This window comes from Antrostomus carolinensis, unplaced genomic scaffold (genome assembly GCF_000700745.2).
Source record: "Antrostomus carolinensis isolate BGI_N321 unplaced genomic scaffold, ASM70074v2 scaffold24241, whole genome shotgun sequence".
Classification (NCBI taxonomy): Eukaryota; Metazoa; Chordata; class Aves; order Caprimulgiformes; family Caprimulgidae; genus Antrostomus; species Antrostomus carolinensis.
Window position 1 is genome coordinate 86,012 of NW_010296599.1, and position 25,559 is coordinate 111,570.

Genomic DNA, 25,559 nt, shown 5'->3' on the forward strand with positions numbered 1-25,559 from the left:
TTACAACCATTGGTTACTAAAAGGTGCTAGTGATAGAATTTAGACAAAAAAGAACCATCCAGCTGTTGATATATCATTAGATTAATATAATGCAAATATACACATTAAAATATCATTGGTGTAAACACTGTATTCCAGTTCATTCTCAAGTTTTTCTTTCATTTCTGTAGGCTATTCATTCTGTTGCTTGGCATCATGAAGGGAAACAGTTCATGTGCAGTCACTCTGATGGCAGCTTGACCCTATGGAATCTGAAAAGTCCTAACAGACCATTCCAGACCACAATTCCGCATGGTAATTTTGTTACTTAAAATGTATAACTAAGAAACCATACAATATTCTCCATGCTGTTTTTAATATTGATGCTTATTTCATTTTTTATGGTAGCCCAGATCCAGAGTTGCTTTTTGCATAAATATTTCAATCTGCAAAGTAGCTGCAAAATATGAAAATCAGAGAGCAATTTTGGTCAAACCTTTTTTTATTATTAACTGGTGTCATAAATACTTCTTACTAGATAACATTACTCTAATATCTTCTTTTATCCAATTCATCTTAATAGTCTACTGCTAGTCTTTGATGCTCTCAGGCTACAGGATTTGCACTTTTCTTTCTTTTATATTTTGTACTTACGTGCTTGTATGTGCAATTTTCACAAGGAGTAATAAATTTTGTACAAGGCATTGTGTTGCTTGTTATTAAGATGCTAGAAAGCGTCCCAAATCACTGCAATGAAAAATTTAAAGGAGCTGTATTAAGAAATGGCTGTATCTTTTATGTCTGGAACTGTATATGCCATTGCTTCCTATAAATGAGGTTAAAAGGTATTAACTCTATTGCAAATAAGTAGGTTACCAAGAAGCCTGGCTGGGTGGAGGGAGAGGAAGAAGGAGAAGGCAAGATCTATGTAGCCCAGAAAAGTTCTAGGATTTTCTTAAATTTCCTAATTCCTTTTATTTTATCATTTTTAGTCACAGAATTGTACTTTATGTCAGAAGGGACCTCTTGGAGGTCATCTAGTCTAACATCCAGCTCAAAACAGGCCTGATTAGATCAGTTAGGGCAAGGCAGTGTCCAGTTGACACTGGACACTTGAACACTTCCAATAACAAATTGTACAACCTTGCTGGGCAACGTCTTTAATGACCCTTATGGTACAAATTTTTTTGCTAATATCTAACCAGAATTTCCCATGTCACAACTTGAGTCTGTTGCCTCCTGTCATGCCACTGTGTACCTCTGAGAACAGTTTGGCTCCATCCACGCTGTATCCTTCAATCAGGTTGTTGTCAAAACCAAGCATAGACTCGCCAAAATAACAAAACCAAAATTAATATTTTTTTTTGTTTACAAGTGACTTTTCTCTGACTGGAAGAAAGTACAGAGCCATAATTAACCAAGAACCCATGAATTTCAGTTATACACTTCATTTAATTTTATCAGTCAGCTAGTTACACTCCAGAGCATGTAACATTTTGTCCACAGAAGGAACTGAGTCAATCTAAGAATGACTTAGGAAAAATTAAACTGTTTATGATAATAATGTGTTCAGAAAAAAGGTCTCCATTTGGTCAAATTAATGCATTATTAGTTAAGAGTCATGCTTCTCAGTAATCTACGTGGTTTTTAGATGTCTTTGAAGTGTGATCTATGGTCCTTTAGATGTATGTGGCAGTAAATACTCAAAGCCATAATAAATATAATTAATTTAGACAAATGCATATTTTACAGAAATAGGAGCTAATACTTACCATCTTCTGTAGCTTTAAAATTATGTTCTCTTACTGCTTATACAGTTGCTTCAATGTGTACATTTTCTTTTGATAGTTCTATTATTATGAAGTTTTAATACAGTTTTCATCTTCTTTCTTTCCTTAGGAAAAATTCAAAGAGATGGAAAAAAACCTGAATCTTGTAAACCAATTCTTAAAGTAGAGTACAAGACCTGTAAAAACAGGTATGTTTTAAATTCTGTAATTAACTTGATATTATATTCCTGAGTTAAAGTCCTTTTAGAAACTTTCCCTCTTTCTTTTTGCAAAGCTATTTATTATTCTTTAAAAGTACTAAATCTATAATGTAAATTTGTATGTACTGTGTAAACTTATAATTGCTATCTTGGGTTTTTTTAATGCAGTGAACCATTTGTGATATTTTCTGGTGGATTGTCGTATGATAAGGCTTGTCGAAGACCAAGTTTAACAATCATGCATGGGAAAGCAATTACAGTTCTTGAAATGGATCACCCTATAGTTGATTTTTTAACTCTTTGTGAAACTCCATATCCAAATGGTGAGTTCATTAAGCAAAAGAGAGTTATGGAAAATATAAAAGAGGAGATCTCTCATGCCTTAATTCCATCCTAGAGACTTCCATTCTCACAGTTATCTCCATCTCAGGAATATGGCGTCACTGAAAGTAACTGGAACTTCTTTGTATTCTCAATGTACAAAGTAATGAGTAGACAACAAAGCATGCATAAATCTCCAGATATAAGCTTGAAACATATGGGCTTGTGTAAGGAAATATTGCTATTAATCAAACATATGTGCTTATATTTCTGACATTTTTCATGAGGCTGAAAATCTACAGATTGCTAAATTATTGAGGATTGAACTGTCACTTACCTGCAAAAAAGGTCTTACGCTTCAGCCTGAATTGAACTGGTAAAAGTGTTTTGCTGCATATTGTAGAGCTGCCGTATTCTGAAGTACATTTACAGAAAACTCCAGAAAGTAAATTAAGAAAAGCTGTAAGTCAAAAGAAACAAAGTTTAGCATTTTAAGCCCTCAAGCAGAAAAGTAAAATAAATCTTACATACGTAGGTAAATCAAATGCATATTAAAAATACTTAGTAAAGATAAAGTGTATATTTGCTTCAATGTCATGAAAATTTAATTTTCAGTAATCAAAGTTAGTTTGGGCCCTCATTTAGCTGTGTTAAATACAGTGACACTTCCCAGTACGAAAATTTTGTAGTCCCTTCCCCTGCTCACACACTAATATTTAAGAATTTTAGTTTAACCTGTGGTATTCCTAGCCATGTATAAAAACAGACCACAAATAATGTGCATTTGTAGCTGGCCTGAAAGGAAGATAAATCAGCTGTTGTCGATTTACTCAGTCTTTTGGCATCAGACATCTGAAGAGTGTACTCTGAGCTTGCATATACTGGAATGGTTTGCTGCTGTTGAAGAGAGTAATAATTTCACATTTATATATATATATTTTTAATAATTCATGCTCTGTAAACTAATGCAACCTATGCATCAAGGGAAGCATTTATTTGCCATTTTAATTGGGGGGTGGAGGGGGGGCTGATGAACAAAAAAGTCATTAAATAAAAAAACAGGAGGAAGGAGTGTGTCAGTATCTGAACTGAACACAGCAGACTTACAGGATTCCTTTGGAATATTCCTTTGGAATCACTTTGGAAATGAGGGCATTGTGTGTCATCAAGTGGACTGGACCAGCTGTTCACAACCTGGTTTTGCAGAACAGTTGTACACACTACTGGACAGCAAAAATACATTTTCTGTATAATAATTGGATTCAGCAATGCAGTGATACACACAACTTATTCATATTCTGTTTCTTTACTTTCAGTATACCATCATGCTGGTGTGCTATAATATGCCAATTCTATTTCTGATGTGTATGTTGATCAGCAGTACTGCCCCAAAATCATTTCTCCATTCCTGTCTGGCTCTAATCTGGCCCTAGTTTGTAGATATGTTGATCAGCAATAATGCCCAAAAGTCATTTCTCGGTTCCTGTCTGGCCTTAGTTTGCAGATATGTCTAGGTTTCGTACCTCAAAACTTTGGTTTATTATACTGTGAATGTTTAGAGAACATAAATATGACTTGCTTGTTTAAAATCACTAATAGGAGATCTCCTTGTCTTTTATACTTGATTCTTCACTTACAGAATTTCAAGAACCCTATGCTGTAGTTGTGCTTTTGGAAAAAGATCTCATTGTTGTTGACCTGACACAAAGCAAGTAAGTATGAAGTCTATATGAAGTTATTTTTATATCTTAACTGTCCAGCAAATGATGATAAAAATTCAAATGTTATCATGCAATGTTGTTCTACTATCCAAAATCTCTAATTATTGGTAATAATTCACTCTATATGTTTGCCTCCACCTTAAGAGCTAAGATCAGCTAATCAACAGGAACTTATGGTATTTGTTCTTAAGTCTGTGAATAAATCTAAATCTGCAGTCCTTTCAGTATAGCCCTCATTCACTCAATGTTGAAGTTAAGCAATACTTGGTCAGATGCTGAATTATAACCTAAATGTGTGTTTTGGAAACCAGATTCAAGTACTACTTCTATGCATGCCTAACTTCACTAGACTCCTCAGGGACCACCACTTAGGTACTTACTTAAGTATCTTAATAAATAATGGCATTGATTTATAGTGTGTCTGTGGGATTATTTCATCATCCAGTTGCTGGTTTAAATGACAAATAGTTCTTTCACATCAGAATGTTCATATCAAAGAGGAACTATAGATGATGTAATGCAGAATCCAATTCTTATTTATTTTGTTCTGCTTCCAACACTACTAGTAATATACATCCACATTCACACTGGTATATCTAGGGACAGATTTCACCCTTAATGTCTTGAAACATTTTAAGTTAATCGTATTCTGATCTCACTTTCAAGAATAATTCAAATCTTCTCAGCAGTATAAAATGGATGTTACTGAAATGAGAATGAAATTTCCTACATTTTTGAATTGTGAATAACATCATGTAATATGCCAGAAGTGAGGCCTTCCTTCTTATCAGACTGTCCAAACTGATGGAAGTGAGAAATAAACTGAGATTTACTTCATCTGTTATTGTAATTGTTGTAGAATCAGTGTTCTACTAACCCAATATGCTAAGCTGCTCACTATAAAATCCCCAGTTGTATAAATAGTTCTTAGGTCATAGTATATATCATATCCATGACCCTGAAGCTTCTAGAAAATACACCACGTCTGTATAAATAAGATTTTGAGATATTGGGAAAAATTAATTCCTAATCCTCATTCACACAAGTAGTCCTTTTAGACTTAAGATCTGTTCACATGAACAGGTATTTATGTTACAAGTTGATTCTTGTCACAGCAGTGGAATATTTATATCTTTATTTGAGTAACTACACATTATTATTGACATTATAAACAATACATGTGTTTGAATAAATAAGGGAAAATGTACTTTATTAGTAATAATTTTACTTAGATTGTTATATAGTTTAATATAAGAATATGTTTACTGCTATGGCTCAGTGTGTCACAGTCCTTCTAATAAATTGTCTTCCTTAACTAGTTTTCCAATCTTTGAAAATCCATATCCTATTGACATTCATGAGTCACCTGTTACCTGCACAGAATATTTTGCGGACTGTCCTCCAGATTTGATTCCTGTACTCTATTCTGTAGGAGCAAAACATAAAAAGCAAGGATACAGCAATAAGGTAAACAAAACCAATGATTTTTTTAAACAAAGAAATGAGATGTACAAGCTATGTTTTTCTAACCTCTTATCGAATTATTTTCACTTTACTTCTTTAATAATCACTTTCAACTTGGTCCAACAGCAGGTTAGCTGCATGCTCGTATTTGTCCCTCAGAAACACCATCACTTTAAGCGCAACCATTAATTATCATTATATAGGACTTCATCATTAGGTTGTTACAGTTATGCCAGATCAGATTGAGTTAAAGGAAAGCCATCAGTGCACAATTCAAACTTGTATGGATGAGTTATCTCTATCAAAGAAAAAAGGAAAAGCTTTATAACTGAAAGAAGTCAGCAGAAGAGCTTCAGTGAAAGCCGAGAGTTGACAGCATGTCTGTGAGATTTCTATTAAACAGGGATATTACTAATTATTTTACTAAGCTACGAAACTGTTAATGTAATACTTTCAGAAATTGGACAAGCTGCAGAAATAAAGAGGAAATGCAATTCTTTTTTTAAATTTCAAGCATTAATTTGGTTTATGTTCTGACTAGAACTAATATTTTGTAATAAATAAATTAGAAAAAATATTAGGTAAACAAATCAGATGTCATCAGTTTTATGTTCATATTAATAGAATTATTCTCCTTGGAGCTGCCTTGTTTTCCATGAACTGAGAAACTGGGCCCTATCTGCTTCTTTTGGATCTTGATTCAGAAAAGTACTTCAGAAATTTTTTTTTTCTTTTCTTTGCATTTGTCTGCTTATCTGTCCTTACCTCACCTCATATGCATAGTTTCCCAAACTTTTCACCACCTACCTGTATTCACTGCACACTCTCTTGTCCCCTTGCTTTATTTGTCCACATACAAATACACACTCTGAATGTAGGTGGCCACCCATTTACCACCCACCCATTTACCACCCACCCATTTCTGTACCCAAAGGCATCCTCTCCATGTATCCATATAACCAGTTTTTGCTCATTTTTTTCCACCCACTCATACTCTGCACATGTTTTCACTCACTCTGCTCATAAATCATCCTCCGCATCCTGCATCGTGCATCCATACATGTCAACCTTTATGCACAGACCAGCATTTTGCTCTACCAGCCTAGACCAAGGAAGAAAATGGGAGTCTTGCCACTAGTAAAACAAAAAAAAAAAAAAAAAAAAAGGCTGAGAAAAAGATTATTATTTCATATATTCTGTAAAAGTTGCATTCCCTTATCCATATCTCATGGCATCATGCTCAGATATTTGTTTCTGGGACAGCTTCTTCAGTAGTCTTTATCTGCAAAATAGATTCTCAGTCTATTCAGTGTCCTGTAGAAAATCCAAGATTCAAGCCATCTGAAAAGAGTAGCAGAACTGTTTATTACTCTTTTCTCCAGTTCCTGTTTTGGATTGTTGAGTGTTAGCTGTGCAGAAATATTTTAAAAACATAGAACTTCAACTGATAAAATAAAAATATTATTGAGTTTCAAAAGCCTTAATTGAGAATATATGTTAATTGAGAAAAATGTTAATAAGCTTTAAAAGCCTTGAATGCTATATATTTTTGTTCCTTTTACAAGTTGTATTTCTTTTTGGAAGAAAATGTTGCCTAATCTTGAGTTTAAAAATTAACCAAGCAGGATTCATCAGAATTAGTGGTGATGCATGTACTCTTGTTGCTTGTTTAGGAGTGGCCTATCAGTGGTGGAGCATGGAACCTTGGAGCTCAGACATATCCTGAAATCATTATTACAGGGTGAGAATGAAGCAGGGGATTAGTAGTTTTAAAATGTTAGTTCCTACAGTTTTTCATTGTGGGTTAGCTGTAGATAAAATTTGACCCTTCACAGAGTTTGTATGTCCTGGCCTCTTCATGTGAGGTACATCATTTTTTTCCTTGTTGCAGAGTCACCTCAGAAATTCCCATTTGCTGTAGAAAATAGGGGATAAACTACAATTAAGAATTACCATTGGAGGCCCTGGTGTTAGACAGCAAGTCTATGTACTTGTGAAGGTGGGGGTCTTTGGAAAGGAGAATCCATTGCAAAAGGATGTTTTGGCCTTGAAGGGCACAGAGAAGAGCATTAAAAAGGGAAGCAGCTGTTTTTCTATAGCTGTTGTCCTTTGGCCTTCTGGGAACTTTGTGTCTGGGGACAGTTTGGGAATTCATTTTAATACCCCAGCGTTAGTGAGGATGTGGTGCACTGGGATGAATTTCACCTTGTGAGTGGAGAGACAGCTGACAGCAAAAAGGCGTAGAAAGGCTCAGCCTGCAGTAGAAGCCCCATGAGCAATGTGTGATGGATATTCAAGGGGCCATGCTGTAAAACAGAAGCTATTCAGCTACAGTGCACTCTGTGTTTTCCCCCTGGTCTCAGCGATGCTGATGATAGCAATATATTTGATAAATTGTCATTATCAATTATGCTTAACACCTGTTTTTAAAAATAAGATTATAATGTGTGCAATAGTACCAATAAGGTGATAAAGTGATTGTTTTCATTTTAAACAGAAATGTCTCCTTTCTCCAGCTTTACTTCAGGCATGATTTTTTGTTAATGAAAAAGCACAGCTGTAAGGTATTAAGCAAAATGAAGTTACCCTCTGTCCTTTCAAAGTTAGTTATACATGGCATTTTTAGAGTGCATAGGCTTGATGCCGGTCAACTGCAAAGCCAATAGTGCTGTAACTTAAACTTATCATTAGTATGGGAATTAATTCATTGCTGTTGTGATCTTAAAATTCATTGGGGGCTTAGTAGGAATGCATGAAAAAGTGTTTTATTAACCTAATCAAGCATATAACAAAATATATTCTTCTGGTTATTATATATAATTATATATTGTCAATAAGGTAAGGATAGTTACCACATGTGAAAAATACCGTTTTTCTGCTTATATTTATCACTCACTGAAAATAGAAGATGTTTTAGAATTGCATCTTGTTTTAACACATTTAATTTTTATATTTTTTTAAGCCATGCAGATGGATCAGTAAAGTTTTGGGATGCTTCTGCCAGTAAGTTTCTAAAGTTCACTTTCATATCATGCTGAAAAATTACACACACACACACACATATATAACATGAGTTTTATATGATTAGTAATACCTGGGATGATATAAATAGGAATAATGAGGTGAAAATAAGCAAATTTTTATTAGATTAGGAAAAAAACCCACTGATAATGAGATTTATTAGACAGAAAAGAGTGAAAGTTTTTAAGAAGAATAAAAACTCCACATCCAACATACCAAAACCTATGAAGGATGGGGTGTTGGTAAAAAAAATCCCTAGGGCATAATCTTCTTGTACGTTTAAAAGTGCGTGCTCCATTAGATCTAACATTCAGTTCCAGTTGTCATGTCTCTTCTATTCTGAGTACAATATAGTCTTTTCTACAGCTAAGTAAAAATAAAATATTAAAATACAATAATACATCTCAATACATGTCTAATCTGGGAAGGGTGGAGATGACCTAAATCTTTTCTTGTCCGTTCTCAAGTTCCAGGAAATAATTGGGAAGCATTTCCATTCATCCTAGCAGGAAAAAGCTTCAGAAATAGTTGTTCCATACATTCTGGCTATAACTACACATATCAAAAACCAGCATTTTCCCCTACAGAAAATACGTATGGTAGAAAGAATGTGTGCTTCACAGAAGTTGCAGTGGAGTTGCCTTGTACTCTGACTCTTCTGTGGTACAGGGTTGTCTGTGTAGAATATCTCTTTTATGATGTATGAGTCTCTTAAAGAAAAGAAAGTGTGAAAGAAACTTCTGTGTGAAAAGTTAGGCATAGAGGGATTTAATTTGACCCTAATAACAAGTCTTTAATGGTCGCCAAGAACACAGAGTATCTGATACTTAAACTACCTGCTAGTTCTACATTGTGACACAGAATTGTAATGATTAATAGTGTTACCATTTCCAGTCAAACATGGGAAATGTTTACAAGACTTTAATGTCAGCTAAACCTGATGACTTTGTCAGGTTGTTCTCTTTTTGCCTAATACCAAATATTTTCACTCATCAGGATGGACAAGGAGAAAACGAGGATTTCCAATGCCTCTTTTCACAAAGGAGTTTTACATAGGCATGTCAACTGAACATGACTGAGTTGGTTTTTTATTATATATTTTTTCTGTTTGGAAATGGAGAAAAAAAAAATATATGCTGCTTAGTGTTTACATCTTCCAGTATTTTCAAGTTATGGTGAACACCAAAAAGAAGAAAAAAAAATCAAATTAGTTCAACAGGAGTTTGTCTGTAAAGATAGATGTTTGAGAGAGCTTTAATATGAACAAAAATAGGATAATGACTTTTATTTAGAGAAGTAGTGTGACTTTGTCTCGTGCATATTTCATTACCTGCCTACGGTCTTGCCAAGAATGTGAAAATACAGGCATTAAAGTTAGAGTGAAACAATACAGACTTTGCTAGACCCCAAAGCATTTACTGTATATGCTGCACAGGAACCAGTGTGCTAGTCATTTCTTCTGTAATTCTGGCAGGAATGGGAAAAGGAAAAAAAACCTCTCATAGGGAATATAAGTATAACCCACTAATCACTGTGTACATGCTGCAACAGGAATTTTTTCTGAGAGGTAAAAGCTTCAGTGATGATGAATATTCATAATCCCTTCACCAGTAAAGGTACTTTCAGTGCATCTCTGAAGTCCTGGTCTTGGTCCTGCTTTTCAGGGCATGTACTGCATTACTGGTACCATAATTGGTACTTTTTATTTACAATATTTTAATTATTTCAAAGTAATTATTTGTAATTTCTTGTAAATTATTAGTTACAAGGTCTTATCTTTTTAAATAGAGTTCAAATTTCATTTGAAACTTCATAGCAAACACAATATCCTACTGGTATTTGAAGGTACAAAATACTTTGCTTTTTAGACATTTTAATTGTGTAATTTTGTATCTGAAAGCACAGATCTGTGGGAGACAGGGAATTGCTAAGCCACTGAAGCAGTTTTCCAAATGTATTTTTGCTCAAAAGCCATTGCTGTTTCTTATTTGCCCTTGTGCAGATGGTACCTAATAATTCACAGAAGTGTAGAGAGTCTTACCTTGTAATTGTGCCCTATGAATCTGTAATTCTACCAATCCTTGAATGCATGGACCCATGATGTCTGATTTGAAGTGCCACTCCAGATTTGCCACTTGTACTAAGGGCATCCTGAGGCCTCTTCCACTGCCACAGAAGACAGAAAGAGTTATGTATTAATTACAGAAGCACTTGCTGTAATTTGTGAAAATTTGGTAGCCTTTTATATGCTACAGCTTTAAAAAATATAATATAAAAAAAAAAGGTTCTAAAACTACAAAATTATATGCACTGCAAAAATGACAGGTAATTTTGCTGTGTTTGACATCTGGTTACATAAATAAAACACCATTCTTCTATCTTTATGTTGCTCTTGTTACACAAGCTCACTAGACTGATCTACCACAATTACACTAACATATGTAACAGCTTTGCCTTTATGTATATACAAACCTTTATAGGTGCTGGGCCTGACTGACTTTTTCTGACCTTATACAGTTATTAATTAATGCCACTGATTAATGTAAAAGTAGTAAAAAACAGGGAGGAATGTCAATAAAACAAAATTAGGTTAATTATAATCCCTCCTTTACCTCCAGAATTCACTGCAGTGGAGCTCTAGTCTTGACAAAGGCTTCTGGATATGAAGGTTTTATATACAGGTTTAAATACAGATACACTTGTTAGTCAAGAAATCCTAGACGTTTTAGAACTCCTTTTTGTTCAGGAAGTCTTTGTGTCGCCCAGGCCACCAGAATACTTTCCTAATATTTTCTCTTCAAGTGCCATAAGGTCTTCAAATTCTAGCAAGACAATAAGCTCAAAAAAATGAAATCTTAGTTTCACACCTCATTACGAAAATAGCAGCATTATCAGAGCCTCTCTATAACATTGAGTATAAGCCTAATTATGGACATAATGGTTAACATACACCTTTGACATCCTGTCTCAGAAAGTACTAAGTATTTCACAGACAAATATCCATTTTGGAAATGTTAAATACATACCCTAGCAGTACTGTGTACCAGAATAATATCTGTATTGTATAATACTCATCATCTTCTCCTCTGAGGCCTTCATAAGATTCTTTGTTATGCCACATCTGAAAAGGAAATGGGAACTGAGGAATTTTATAACTGAGTTGCTTCATTTTAGTCTGTATTTTTTAAAAATATATTTTAATATATTCCAGTTACTCTACAGATGTTATACAAACTAAAAACATCCAAGGTCTTTGAAAAACAGAAAGTGGGAGAGGGAAAAGCAACGGCTGAGATTGTGGAAGAAGATCCTTTTGCCGTTCAGATGATGTACTGGTGCCCTGAAAGCAGAATATTCTGTGTGGCAGGAGTTTCTGCGTATGTGGTTGTTTACAGGTTCAGCAAACATGAAGTAAATACTGAAATTGCAGTAAGTCCTTCTGAATTTTACTGTCTTTTAAAAGAACATAGTTTCTAAACCAAATTGCTTTGCTGTGTCTGTGCTCCTATACTTGAATAAAATTAATATCAAGATGTATAAATATAGGTTTAAGGACATTCCATTTTAAACCTTTTGAGTGAAATCTTGATTCTACTTAAATTAGGGACAAAAATTGAGTTTTGGGGAGACAACTCTCCACTTTTTTGCTTTAATAGTAACATACAGTAAAGATTTCAGACATAGTTTGCTTTTAAGACTTTGATACAGTAGATCTGTTGTACTTACCTGCTCTAAAAATACTGGCTGCTGTATGTTTTTATCAGATAATGTACATTGTATACATACATAGTAATGCTCTTTTTAACTCAAGTATTTAGTCTCTTTTATTTATGTTCATAGCGTTATTCTACAAGGGGACTGAAAGTTATCACTGGCTTTAACAAAATAAAAAGTTTATTTCCACACCCCACACCCCCCCACCGGCTTATGCTGACTTTGTTTCCCTAAAAATTAACACAATATGAAATGCCAGATTATTTATGGCTAAACTCTTGATATTTTAGTAAGCTTTCTGTTGCTTTATCCTGTTCAAATACTCCTTTTTCTGTCTTCATGTCTTAAGCAGTCACCTTATTTCAGGTAGAATCATACAGTTCATTTTCTTCTAACTGCACTGCATTCACCTTGTACTTACTATTGTACAGCAAGTCTGACTTTGGTTCAAACCTTGCATTTTTGCACAGGAGCCACAACCACTGCTAACAATGTGGTTGAACAGTATTCATAATGTAAAACATTCTTTCTTAAGTCTTAAGAAGTTTAACAGGAGACTACTTTTAAGGCAAAGCCAAACTAAACAGGACTGCCTCTCCTTCAGGCCTGCCATTCTCTGGTGCTGGAGAACAGTTTGCAACTCCAGACACACTCTTGTCAGAAAGTATTTGTTTGCATCTGCCAGCTCTCAGCAAACCCCAGGGGCTGCCCAAAATTTCCCTTGAATTTTCCACATTCTCTGATTACAGTTCTTTTCCTTTTCATACTGTTTTAATGTACTTTAGAAAGTCTATAGTTCTAGCCTGGCAAAAATATGTGTCATTTTTGGCCTGTAGCCATATGCCATCTGGTAAGGAAATTCATTACCTTTAGCTGTTCTGTTGTTTTCCTCTCATTTTTTCCACCAGAGGCAATTATTAAGCAGCTGAACGTATCCTTTCAGAAATATTTTAAAACTAATGAACAGTAATTTCATCTTACTGACCAGCTCACTTATAATGAGGCTAAAATTACTACATTTCAGTATTCTGACATTGTTCCATAGCAAATGCACCTTATCTTTTATTACCTATCATTTAATTTCTTTATTTTCATGTCTTTTACTTTTGCGGCTGAATTGCATCAGAACAGGTATTTTCTAAAGTGTTACAATATGTGCAATTTAACAGTTTCCCAGATTTTATCTGTAATTAAGAAGAATTTATATGAGGAATTGTTCTCTGAAGAGGTGTTTTAGTATTATCTCATCTTGGTGGCATAGTCACTGAGTTGCCCTGGTTTTTGTGCATCCCTGAGATGAGCTTCATCTCTTGGTTTCCGCATTTTTGCTGCAAACATTCAAGTCTTCACTCTTAAATGATGAGGCACGTTTTAATAAAAAGTATAAGAGTATAAGAGTCTTCGTTAGAATATGTACTTGATTTTAGGCTGTCTGGCTTTATCTATACTGAGACTGAGCTGGTCAGTCTCAGGATTTCTTTGCTGCCTGAGGTGAGCCCAACTTCTAGCACTTAGGGTCCTCCCTTCTCTAGCAGCCAGCCTGAACTCATGTTGAGTTCAATCTACAAGTTCCAGTATTTTAAGCACCCCACGTTGGTTTGACTGCCTGACGTCAGTCTTGTAATGTTATTGCTGTAGTAAATGGGAAGCATGGAGGCTACTCAAAGGTTTCTCCATGGAGCAGGGAAGTCTGCTGCTGAATATGCCTTAGAAGCATAGACTATGCCTGGGATTTCTTCAGTAGAAGTATTATTTGCATAATTCCATATCAGATTCTGGAGGCAAGTAGTATGCATGAAACAAATTCTGCTTCATATCCAACCTTGGAGTCATTACCATGCAATTATGTAAAAAGTTTTTGCTGTTGTTATTGCTTTCTCATCTGAATCTACTCCATCCTGACTCAAAAGGATATCTCGGTATCTATTAAACATGATCACTTTCTCAGTGATCAGTTTTTCCTCAGTGAAGCTCCTCTTCAAAGCTCTTAAGAAGAACCATAGAAAAAAAAATTTAATTTGAATGTAGAAAGGAGAATCAAGGTACCTAGTTATGAGATCCTCCAAAAAGATCTTTACCATGTGTCAGAATAAATTTGTACAACAGGTCTGTACCCTTTCCAAGGTCCAATCAAAGGAGAGACCAGAATATGAAAAAAAAAATCACAGTCAGGTTATTAGTCTAAAATTTTCCTTCTCTCTGCAAATGGATGATAGCTAGAACTTAAAAAAAAATAATTTTAGGAGAAAAAGGAAGACACAAAGAAAAACATCCAAAGAATGATGCAATTCTAACATGACAAGCAGAAGAACATACTCTTCAACAGTTACTCCAGTCCTGTACAAAGATTAAACAGCATTATAAATTGTTTCAGTCAGCACCAATTACTTCCAGGAGATTAGTTTTTCCTAAATTCAACATTTCACTCATTAGTCTTTGAAGGCAAATGTTGTTCATAGGTTTCTTAGCTGATTCAGGCAAAAAATATCCATAGATTTTGCAAGGAAAAAACAAAAGCAAAATTTTGAGAAAGGACCCTTTCTCTTCTGATTGAGTGGACTCACTTCTTTCTGAAATCTTATGTGTTTTAACACAATGGTTGAGAAATAGGAGAGTCTTGGTTTTTATTCTTTTCAAAACAGAGATCTCCTTGGACAATTCATGAGGTAGAAAAAATTGCCCAATATTTACTGTGATTCTTTGAGATGATTGCTTATATAGATTTGAGCTCCCTGTCCAGTTTCCTCTGTGTTTTGGAGTCCTTCAGTTGAGGTTTCCTGAATAAGTGGAAAGACTTGAAGTGTAGTTGGGCCTGGTTGGTCTCCCCTATCTAGAGAGCCCTGAAGGAAGGAAAAATGCTAGTGGTTTGAACTTTGCTTTCTAGAATCTGCCAAACTCATGTTCAGTCTAAGGAATATGGAACTCCGTGCTGTTATCTCTCGTTTCCTGAACCCCAGCTATGTCCCAATTAAGTTAATTTATCAGTACTACCCACACTGTCAGGCTTCTGCATACTGGCCAAAAACTGTCTTGTACTACCAATAAGGAGGCAGAGTTGATGGTCATTCTTTTGAATAATTTGCCTAGGAAAAAGATCACAGACAATAGAAAATTTTCATTACATTTATCCTGAATGATGCCTTCTTATGCTGAAATATTATTTATTTGGCAGTGAGTGATTAACTTCTCTTTCCATAATAAATGTTGGATAGTTGTGTTTTTGCCTTTCACTTACAATAAAAGGCTTGAATCAAAGTCAGCACTGGAGGAGTATACCTCCATCAGCACAGGGAAGATGACCAGCTCCTATCTGCCGTTGCTGTTAGGCTATATAAATGACAAGTGACATTATTCTTTGCCTGCAGATGATAATGATAAGTGTGGAGGATAATTTTTTTAAAACAGCTTACTAATATTTATTTGAAAGTAACAGAACTTTCAGCAGCTTTCTTTATTAAATTATAACTTAGCTTTTTATTTATTTAAGTCATTAGAAGTACGACTTCAGTATGAAGTAGAAGATATCATTACTCCTGAACCAGAAGCAATTCCTCCATTTCCAGATGCCTCCTCCCAACTTCCTTCTTTAAAGAGCCTTTCAGGCAGTACCAACACTGTAGCATGTGAAGGAACGATGAAGGATAGTATCCCATGTCTTAGGTAAGTCTATGCCATTGTTCAAAGATTTGTCTTTCTAAAAAGCATTCCTATCTGTTGTATAACCAACCAGTCAACTATCAAGAAAAAGAGGTTAATTGTATGTATGTGACACAAAATTAGAAGAAACCAGAATATGGAGCAAACAAAATAATTAAGGCAAAATAATTAACGAGGATTTTTAAAAGACTAGAAGTAATTATGGAGTAGATAAACTGTTCCAATAAAGGTTTGACTGTAATTTTCCAGTATGATCTAGGAGTAAATCTTTGTCTCATACCCAAAATTTTGAATGGAATACAAAGCACTACAGAATAAATAAAGGAATATCTGAGAAACATTTCCCTTTTTAGTTCACATAGAGACTTCCATAAAGCAGACATGTGCAAAGCTTTCTCTCCTTGATTAATTAGTATAACACTAAAATATTTCTCTGTGAAAGACGTATATGCATTTTGTGGTATGTAAGGGATGGAACTGTTCATACTTATGAAACAATCTTTAAAATATACAATTATCAAACAGTTGCACTGTGTGGAAGTGTTTATATATTTAATCTTTAGAAAGAAGCAAATTGTTGTCTGCTAGAGTACACATTGCCACTGTTTGGAGTAGATTAATATGTTCTTACTAATAAGGCAGATAAATTAAGGGTTTGAATAGTTTCAAAACAGAACTCCATACAAAACTCCATAAACTGTAATTTTCCAGCAATTATAATGCACTACTGATAACAATTGCTCTCATTTTAGTGAATTCATTATTATTTCAGTCTAATTATTATTAAATATTTTAAATGCCTCAATTATTTCAAAAGCAGTTTAAATGAACATTGCATGACTTTGCAGATGCTTTGCACTGTTGAGCCCCTGAAAATAGCATTAGCATTTAAAAGCAATATCGTGACATTGTTCTTGCAAAATTAGTAGTATTTTTTGACATCCTGCTCATTTGTCCACATCACTCAGGCAGTTGAATCTCAAAGCTCAGTTCAATCATTAATGTAAACCATGAAAATCAATAGAAGAGGCAGAGAGAAGTTATTTAAAAAATCCCAATGTGGAATCTATTTATGATGTTGAAATCAGCAAGAATGCAATCAATTATTTTAGTGGCTATGACTTTCCCTTAAGGGATTCTTATTTGATTTGGTCTGGGGAGGAGAGGAATTGTTGGTCTTGGAGGCAGAAAAGCTTTCATGAACCAGTAGAGGTTCTGCTGGTTAGTTTTTAGAAGTTTGGTTAGCTCCATATAATCTTACATTAAGCTGGACAACTGATTTTTGTTCTGTTTTACTCAAAGTAAATGTAAACTTATTTTGACAGAGAAGTGATTTTTCAAAGTCAAAGTAATTATACCACTAGAACTGCTGGCATTCTCCCTCTTACATTTATGTAAAAGTATGTTATGTACACTCTCATACTTTTCAATAGAGAAATGCATATAAGTATTCACAATATTCCCCCAAACCCTAACTGGGTCCACATTCCTTTTCTGGCAGAAAACTTGTAACTAGAATTACGATGATAGGATGGAAGTAGTGCTGGAAATAGAGAAAACCCAGTAGAGACTTGAGTAATGCTGTTGGCTTTATATGCAAGTCATTCAGGTGGGCAGCAGTACAGAATCTAAGATGCAGTGATAATAACTTAAAGCTGCAGGAGAGTGAGTGCACAACTTGAACTATATTGATGATCCAAATAAAATTTCATATACAGACTAGTGTTTAATCTTGGCTCCATTCTGTTTATTTTCATATCTGTTTCTCAACCTTGTTACTACATAATTTTCACTAGTCAGAAGTCAGAATGGCTGAATGTGTTTGTGTCTGCAAATAGGTACTAGAAAACAAATAAGTGAAGGGGCTGAAGTAATGAAAACTTGGAATTTTTCTGAAATCAAAAGTAAATATTACCAGGAGAGGCGAGCAGCATTGTGGAATAAATACTGTTCTTGCTTGTTTCAGAAGATTTTATTATCAAATATGCAGCTATAATAACAAAAGAAACTGAGGTATTTCTGGTTATCCAGATAAATATTTTTAATGTAAACACTGTCATCAAAAAGCTGTACCCAGCATGTAAGTCTTTGTTCCCAGACTTTTAGTATCATTCCAAAATTAGGTCAATGAAGGGTTTTGATAGTAACTTCAAAATGCTAAAGAACTGTCTGTGATTATCTCATAAAGAAAACTAAAAAACAAAACTTTGCAACCACCAAATTCAGTGTAGCATAACATGTCAAAGAATGCTGAAATACCTACATTCCTTCTGTGCATACTCCTGCAGTCTGTTTGGGCTTATAGTATAAACACTTCAAAAAAAGCAATCCAAAACAAGGTGTAGAACTAAATATCAACATTACTCTTCAGCAAGATGGTTAGTGAAACCAGGGAAATGGCTCATACTTCCTTAGAGAGAGAAGTATCACAGGAACATGGGAATGACAAACTGAATCACAAAATCTGAAACTGTTTTACTCCAGTCTTATGGTCTTTCAGCAAGTACAAGTTGAGAAATGCTCAGAGAAAATCCCTGTGAAATAACAACTTCAATGCTCAGAGAAAATCCCTGTGAAATAACAACCATCTTACCAAAGAAGATCCTTGAATTTATAGTGAAAAATAGAGAAAGGTGTTTGCTTTTTTAACCAAACTTCTTTCAGCAAGTACAAGTTGAGAAATGCTCAGAGAAAATCCCTGTGAAATAACAACCATCTTACCAAAGAAGATCCTCGAATTTATAGTGAAAAATAGAGAGAGAAAGGTGTTTGCTTTTTTAACCAAACTTAGAAGTTTTCTTATGCGAGAAAATGAAAGTGGTTACTTTCTTATCTCTAAAGGGGCAGATAAAGTGCTCTTCATCTCCACTATTTACACATTGTCACGATGAGATTCCCTTCCAGTTTGGGTCAAGACTGTGGCTTTCAAGTGCTTTCCTGCAGCAACCCTGAACAGGGAAGGGAGGAGTGGTAGTCCAGACCCCTGGCCTGGAGATCTGTCCTCACAGCTGGTCCTGGATGATCAGGAGGGAGGAAGAAGAGGACAGGAAAAAGCATCCTGCTTGCTGAACTGTACTGTCATCTCTTTCTTATGACAAGATCCAAGCCAACTGACTGATTACTGCTCTGGATAAATGGATATGTAAGGTCTGAACAGTACAACAGACCAAACAAATAGAATAGTAATCCAAGCCACTGTTAAGGAAATGCATTTAGCAAGATAGATGAGGAATGCCTTTCTCATTAAATAGTAAATAAGGGAAAGGTTTGGCAAGGTTAGTGAACCGTCTACAATATAAGGTCTTATTAAAAAATAGTCCTTATGCTTTAAGAACTTTTCCAAAAAGTATCTTCAAGTCCTTCTACTGCTAACACTGAGCTGGAGATTTTCTCTCTCTGTGTCATAAGGTACATACATGTCCAGTCTTTTCCTGTGCTCTATATCAGACCATAAAAGTGTGAGAAATATTGCACAGTCCTCTGTTCTTCATAACTTCTATCAGAGCATTTTTTGCTTTGTACATTGTTCATTGTGCTACTGGAGTTACTTGTTCAGAACTCTTGCACTGATGTCATTCTATGGTTAAGTTTTACTTCATTTTGCGACAGTTTTCTGCATCTATCTTCAATTATCCAAGATTGCTGATAGCTGTATTTGCCATCAAGACCTCCATCCCAACAGGTGCAGTCAGTGTAGCTACAAAAAACCTGATAGCCCTCATTATTGAATAAGTTTGAATATCTTCATTTAAAATAAGTTCTTACTTATTTGCTTCTGAATATAAATCAGTTGGGTTTGGGGTTTTTTCTCCTAATCTGATCCATCCTCTTTTCAGGTGCATGGGACAGGGCTGCTTGGAAAACTTGCTGAGTCATGTCATAGTCACATTCAGGAGATAGTCTGCATCATCAGAGTCATTAAAAATCTCTCAAATCCAGTACATAGGATAATATTGCTTAAGTTATTTATGTTAGAGATATATGTGTAGAGAAGCACTTACAGCAGAAAGAAATATTATGTGCCCAAAACTGCAGTTCTTCAGAATGTGTTGTCCATGTCTATATTAATTAGCTACCGTCCTTCCTCTCCTGATTCTTAGTCTTTCCTTGGGTACTATTTTTCACAGAGATAGAATATTATGTGTGATAGACTGTCCTATTATAACTGTGCGGAGTGGTGCAATATAAGCAGTCTCACCATTTACAGCTGCAGTAAAGATGTACTGACTAGTGGGCTTTACATATAAATTACCACCTACAGTGTGAATGTACTAATGAATAACAGGAATACTTCAAAGTATTCCTATTATTTCATAATAGCTTCTTTCATTGTATCATCACGTTAAGTTCTACCAGTCAAGCACACACATAAAGCTGTCAGTGTTCAGTTCTTAGACACCTCCAGTACCTGCTGTGCAAGCCACTGAATTTGCCATGACAGAATTATGAAGAGGTGTTAATAATTATATCAGATTTTATGTAGGAAGCATTCATTCATGAAGACCATGTCACATATTAGGTGATTATACTGCTAAGAAGAAAACAGGACTTGTTTGCACTAGCTGGACGAATAGAATTGTCAGGTCCATAAGTTTTGAACATGCAATGGTGAGGACCACTACAGAAAGGTACATCTTCTCTTGCTTCTTTGTATTTTTCTGTCACGCTTTACTTCTGAGCAAGAAAGTTCCAAAAATACAGAAATGTCCTGTTTCAAAGTTTCAGAAGAAAGTATTTCAGGTTTTCATTCAAGTTGATTATTCATGATTAATTTGTAAGTGTGCATTATATAGCATAAGAAAATATTCTGAAAAAGGAAGATCAAAGCAAAATATTTAAGCAAAAGTTTTTATTGACCACCACCTACATCTTCCCCAGAGTTTGTCTTGCAGGGAATGTTGAAGTTTTATGATTTGTTTCTACAACAGAAATGAAAGTCAAAACCTGGAATTCCTCCAAAATAGCCCTTTTCTGATTGGAGTGCCTGGTCACCATGTACGGGTACATGCACAGTATGCTGCAAGTTCTGGTGCTGCTCTGGACTTATTAAGGGATTGTGCTTCACCAGTATTTTCACAAGAGCAGCAGTGAAAGTTCATGGCCCAGTCTGTTTGTTTGTTTATTCATTCTTATTTTGTACCTCTTCTTCTTAGCGTTAAGACTCGACCTGTGCGAATGCCTCCTGGATACCAAGCAGATCTTGTTATTCAGTTGGTGTGGGTGGATGGTGAGCCTCCACAACAGATTACCAGCCTTGCTGTAAACTCTGCTTATGGACTGTAAGTAACTCAAAATTAAGGTTGCGTTGATTTATTGTTTATTGCACTAAATCATGTATTTTCCAATTATACCTTGAAGTTTCCTGCAGACAGTTAAAGTCAGAGTAAAAATAATCAAAAGGTGCTATAACCCAGATTCTTGGGGAAAAATTATTTGAACTCATGTAAAGATTGTAATATGAGATGTTAAACTGCCAGTCTTGCCCATATTTTTACTATTCCTATTTAAAAGATTGACTCTTTTCACATTATTCTGTCCATTCTTTCAAATAAAATCTAATAACCTTTCAAATCTGTAATTTTTAAAGTTATTTTGAAAGGATCACCAAGGTGAAACACATTTCATAGAAAATGGTGATGTGATTAAGTGTTAAATGTCATTTATCATTACATAATACCTTAGTTGGAAATTGTCTTCTCAGAACAGCATTTTTATGTCTGTGCTGATCTCTGTTTGCAAGAGAACCAGTGACCTGAAATTGAAAATTGAATGAGAAACATTCAAATGCTAAATTCTGTATGGAAATGCAAGTGAGCGTAGCTATGTGTATTTTTTTTCCTCAGGTTCAATTTATTTGCCAGTTTTAATGTTTGCTCTCACTGAGAGTCACGTAGGTACATTAAAATTGTTTACCCTGTGGAAGGTGTTACTCCAAAAAGAACTGCAGGCTGTAATGGGTGTTGGGTATCTGACTCTTACTGATTTTCAGCAAGTCACTTGACTCTCTTCAGAGACTTCAGAAACTTCATGCAGAGCCTTTACATTTGTGCAAAAATTGTCATCTGGGAGCTGTATGAATGTGACTATATGACAATTATTACTCTGATTTCTGTAACTGTGTATTAGAAATAATAGGAACTTAGTGTCTCTGATGTTACTGCAGGCATGAAAGAAGACTAAAGCAAGACAAAAAATTTATCCCCAGCAAAGATAAAAGACTTCCGATCATGTGTAATTTTATTTAATGTATTTTGTTTACTTCTAACAGCACCAAGCCACAGATTAGAAGTGTTAATACCTGTTTTATTTCTGTTGAAATGAATCATCAAAAAACTTCTTTATGTTATGAAAGTAGAAAAGAAAAATTTACAAAATGCTTCAAATACAACTGAAGATCTACCAGCTTAAATACAAATAATAAATTTGGTTTATAGTATGTTCTGTTGGACTGACAGCAGTCTCTGAAAATTTATTACCAGCTCATGTGATAAATATTTTCAGCCAATCTACATATTAATTGTCAAGAAATGTCTGATGAGGATTTTATGATGTTTCTGTGAAAGATACCCACAGACAGAACATCTCCTAGCAACTAGTTCTATTAATCACTCAAAATTCAGAAATTCATTGCACTTATTTTGTATTTGGTTTTATAAAGACTTGGAGGTTAGCAATTTATCTTAAGCTTTGTTAATAGTAATGTCTGTCTAGATTTTCTTATAATTTCTCAGAAGTTTTATAATATTAATTAGCAATTTCTGATTTTACTTGCTAAAGTAATTTTTTTAGGTATAAGAAATATTATATCTGTACTTGTGTATAAACTTAGAGGAGTTTAGAAAAATGCAGACCAAGAAGTGATGTTGTGATAGAATTCCTTTTTGCCCCAGGGAAACTCTCTAAAAATTATTTTGTTCTTCTATTAAGCAAAACAGGCTATAGTTTGTTAGTAACATGGTGTAGTAACAACTGGTAGAAGTTGAGCCCCTGGTGTAGATGTTGTAGATGTAATTTGCCAGTTTGACAAATAAGAAAAACATTTTTACACTTTACCTTTTCTATTTGCTATATGGAACCCTCTTTTTTATAATGGAAGCAGAGGAAGAAAAGGTACAACAGAGGAAAATGTTCTATCTACCCTGCTTCCCCTCCCTCCATCTCATTACTACTCTTTCCTTATTGTTTTTCCACACACAAATTCATACATCTCATTTAAGACATTTTGCAGCTATATTAAGAAGAGTCAGGTGGAAGTGAGTGCACAGCTTACTTTTCATGTGAATTGAGTGCTTATGTATTTTGCAGGGCTTTGAACTGACCACCTGAGTCACTTTTTACATAAAATAATGGAACTTGATCAGAAATTATTTCTAATCTGATTGGGCATGGTTTGGGATTTTTAGTTTCCTTGTGGCTCTACCTGCAATCCTTCCTATCTGGGAGTTAAAATTGCAGTCTGATAGAAAAGAGACTTCTGTAGAATAATTGTCAATATATAGTATATAGTTTTTCTGCTTAAATCAAGTCTACAGTCAAGAGTTTGGCATATGGGTCCTCTCAATAGTCATACAGTCTGTGAATTTATTTGCCATTATTTAAATCAAAAAGAAATTAGTCCATTTTGCTTTCTATTTTAATATTAAATCTTAAATAGGTTTAATGCTTTGGTGACAATATGAAGCAAAAATATCATCTGCTGAGATATGTGGGTTTCCATATGCTATGGTTAACTTTAGACTTTCTCCCAGGTCTTACATATAGACATGTTTAGTGTCTTTTCGTTTTCTTCCTTTTCCCTTTAATCTTCCTTTTCCTTAGATAGATGCATTGTCTTCTTCCTTCCCTCCTCAACCACCACCCCTTCCAAGCTGGGGAAAAAGCAAGAGCAGAAAGCTTTTTTATGGGAGAGGAAGAGAAAGTGCTTCTGGTCTGATACAACTTCTTCTCTCTTTCTGAAACTGGTGTCAAAAGGAAATCAGTAGAAGCAATAGAAGAATTCAAAAAGGACTTTCTAGGCAGCAGAAAAAATACATTGTTTCATCTCTTTTTCCTTATAACAAGACTACAGTCCAGTTTTTAGGCAATCTCACACCAGTTGACAGATCTTGCCCCTAAATCAAACCACCATCAAAATGCTATTTGTAGAAACATTTCAGAGGGGTAGAGACTGTTTTAGCAGGAATCTATATGTAGCCAAGCTGAGAGAGTTGTAAGGAAATTTTATAAATACCTTTAAGATTTGGGTATCTCCACAATACAGCTTAATATAGTTATCATTAATATTTAGTTTAAAAATAATTATGTATACATGTATTTGTATTTATATTTTTATTTATATTTGTATTTTTTATATAGACATATATATATGTATAACCACTTTTTAAGGTCTGGATTTGTAGGCTTAAACTATATCATTATTACTAGAAATACATTGTTCAGTAAAGCAACATTTAGACATTATTGCAATGCAGTTGGCACAGAAATTTAATTAAACTTTCCTTTCTGGAAAGTTAATTCCTGTGTTTCAGGACACAATTTTATAAATTCTGGATTGCAAATCTGTAAGAATTATAAAATATAAGCTTTGAGTAGTTTCTGAAGAAAATGTTTGTGCAAAATTCATAATAATAAATAATAATTATTGTTTGCACCACTTAACTACTGATTACTAATGCCTTTGAGGAACATTTCTTTTCTCAGAGTGGCATTTGGAAACTGCAATGGTTTGGCCGTTGTGGACTTTATGCAGAAGACAGTACTGCTGAGCATGGGAACCCTTGACCTATACGGATCGAGTGACCCTTACCAGCGTCAGCCCCGTTCACCTCGCAAAAGCAAGCAGTTTGCTGCAGGTAGGAAATAAATTATTGTGGCTATGAGCCTGATATCCTCTTTGGTTTTTTTGCCTGTGGCTTTTTATAGTGCTTTCGAAATGCATGACTATTTGCCAGCCAATCGAGTTTCTGTAACTTGACAAAAGAAACCTGACATGCTTTAGGTACTGACACTTTCTCAGAAACAAAATGTTTTATAAAGTTTATTCTTTTGGGATGGAGGTCGGCAAGTAATTCCCTTAGCTGAGACTCTAAAAAATCATAATGAGCAGAGCAGAAAATTGTTTCTCTGGCAGTCACCTGAAGTGTAGTCTCTATGCTATTTTTTTTCTTATTTCAAGAAGTTCATACCAATAGGTAAGACTTCAATTTAAACTTAATTGTCTCTTCTGCCAAGTGCTATTCATTGGTATTTAAATAGGCAGTTGTGTTTGGAGAAGTATAACACCTGAGAAACACGTTATGTAGATAGCACAACTAGCTCAAATTAGCCACTTTGTTAGGGAATTGAAGCTCTTGACATAACACTTACTAAGTCCAGCTGAACCTCATTTTCAAATTCAATGCCAAGAGGTTCACATTTGTAAGTCATAGATATTATTATACATCACATGTTAGAAATAATAGTCCATCAATGCAGCTAAATGTGGCCATATGCTTTTTGTCATCTAAACAATTTATTTGTATGAGAAAAAAAGTCAGATGATCTTCTATTTCAAGTCTTTTTACTCTACATATTCCATAGTAATATACCAGTCAGACACAATTATGAGATGTTTTACACACTTGTGAAGTTTTAGAATTAGATGTAAAAATCTGTTTGAAAATGTTGAGTTTTAAAATCTAACCATGAAATTA

At 34.6% G+C, this 25,559-nt stretch overlaps 1 protein-coding gene across 1 annotated transcript in view; it reads left to right on the forward strand.

Annotated features, from left to right (window-relative positions):
- The window catches only part of LOC104532996 (syntaxin-binding protein 5-like), a gene marked incomplete at its 3' end in the record, with an annotated part of 90,239 nt that overhangs the window by 49,243 nt on the left and 15,437 nt on the right, over nucleotides 1-25,559 (forward strand). The window contains exons 7-17 of the mRNA XM_029087554.1: nucleotides 171-294; nucleotides 1,879-1,957; nucleotides 2,138-2,292; nucleotides 3,930-4,002; nucleotides 5,331-5,478; nucleotides 7,149-7,216; nucleotides 8,438-8,478; nucleotides 11,708-11,925; nucleotides 15,698-15,870; nucleotides 21,021-21,146; nucleotides 24,568-24,719. Of these exons, the coding sequence (XP_028943387.1) occupies nucleotides 171-294; nucleotides 1,879-1,957; nucleotides 2,138-2,292; nucleotides 3,930-4,002; nucleotides 5,331-5,478; nucleotides 7,149-7,216; nucleotides 8,438-8,478; nucleotides 11,708-11,925; nucleotides 15,698-15,870; nucleotides 21,021-21,146; nucleotides 24,568-24,719 (1,357 nt within the window). The remainder of the gene's footprint in view (nucleotides 1-170; nucleotides 295-1,878; nucleotides 1,958-2,137; nucleotides 2,293-3,929; nucleotides 4,003-5,330; nucleotides 5,479-7,148; nucleotides 7,217-8,437; nucleotides 8,479-11,707; nucleotides 11,926-15,697; nucleotides 15,871-21,020; nucleotides 21,147-24,567; nucleotides 24,720-25,559) is intronic.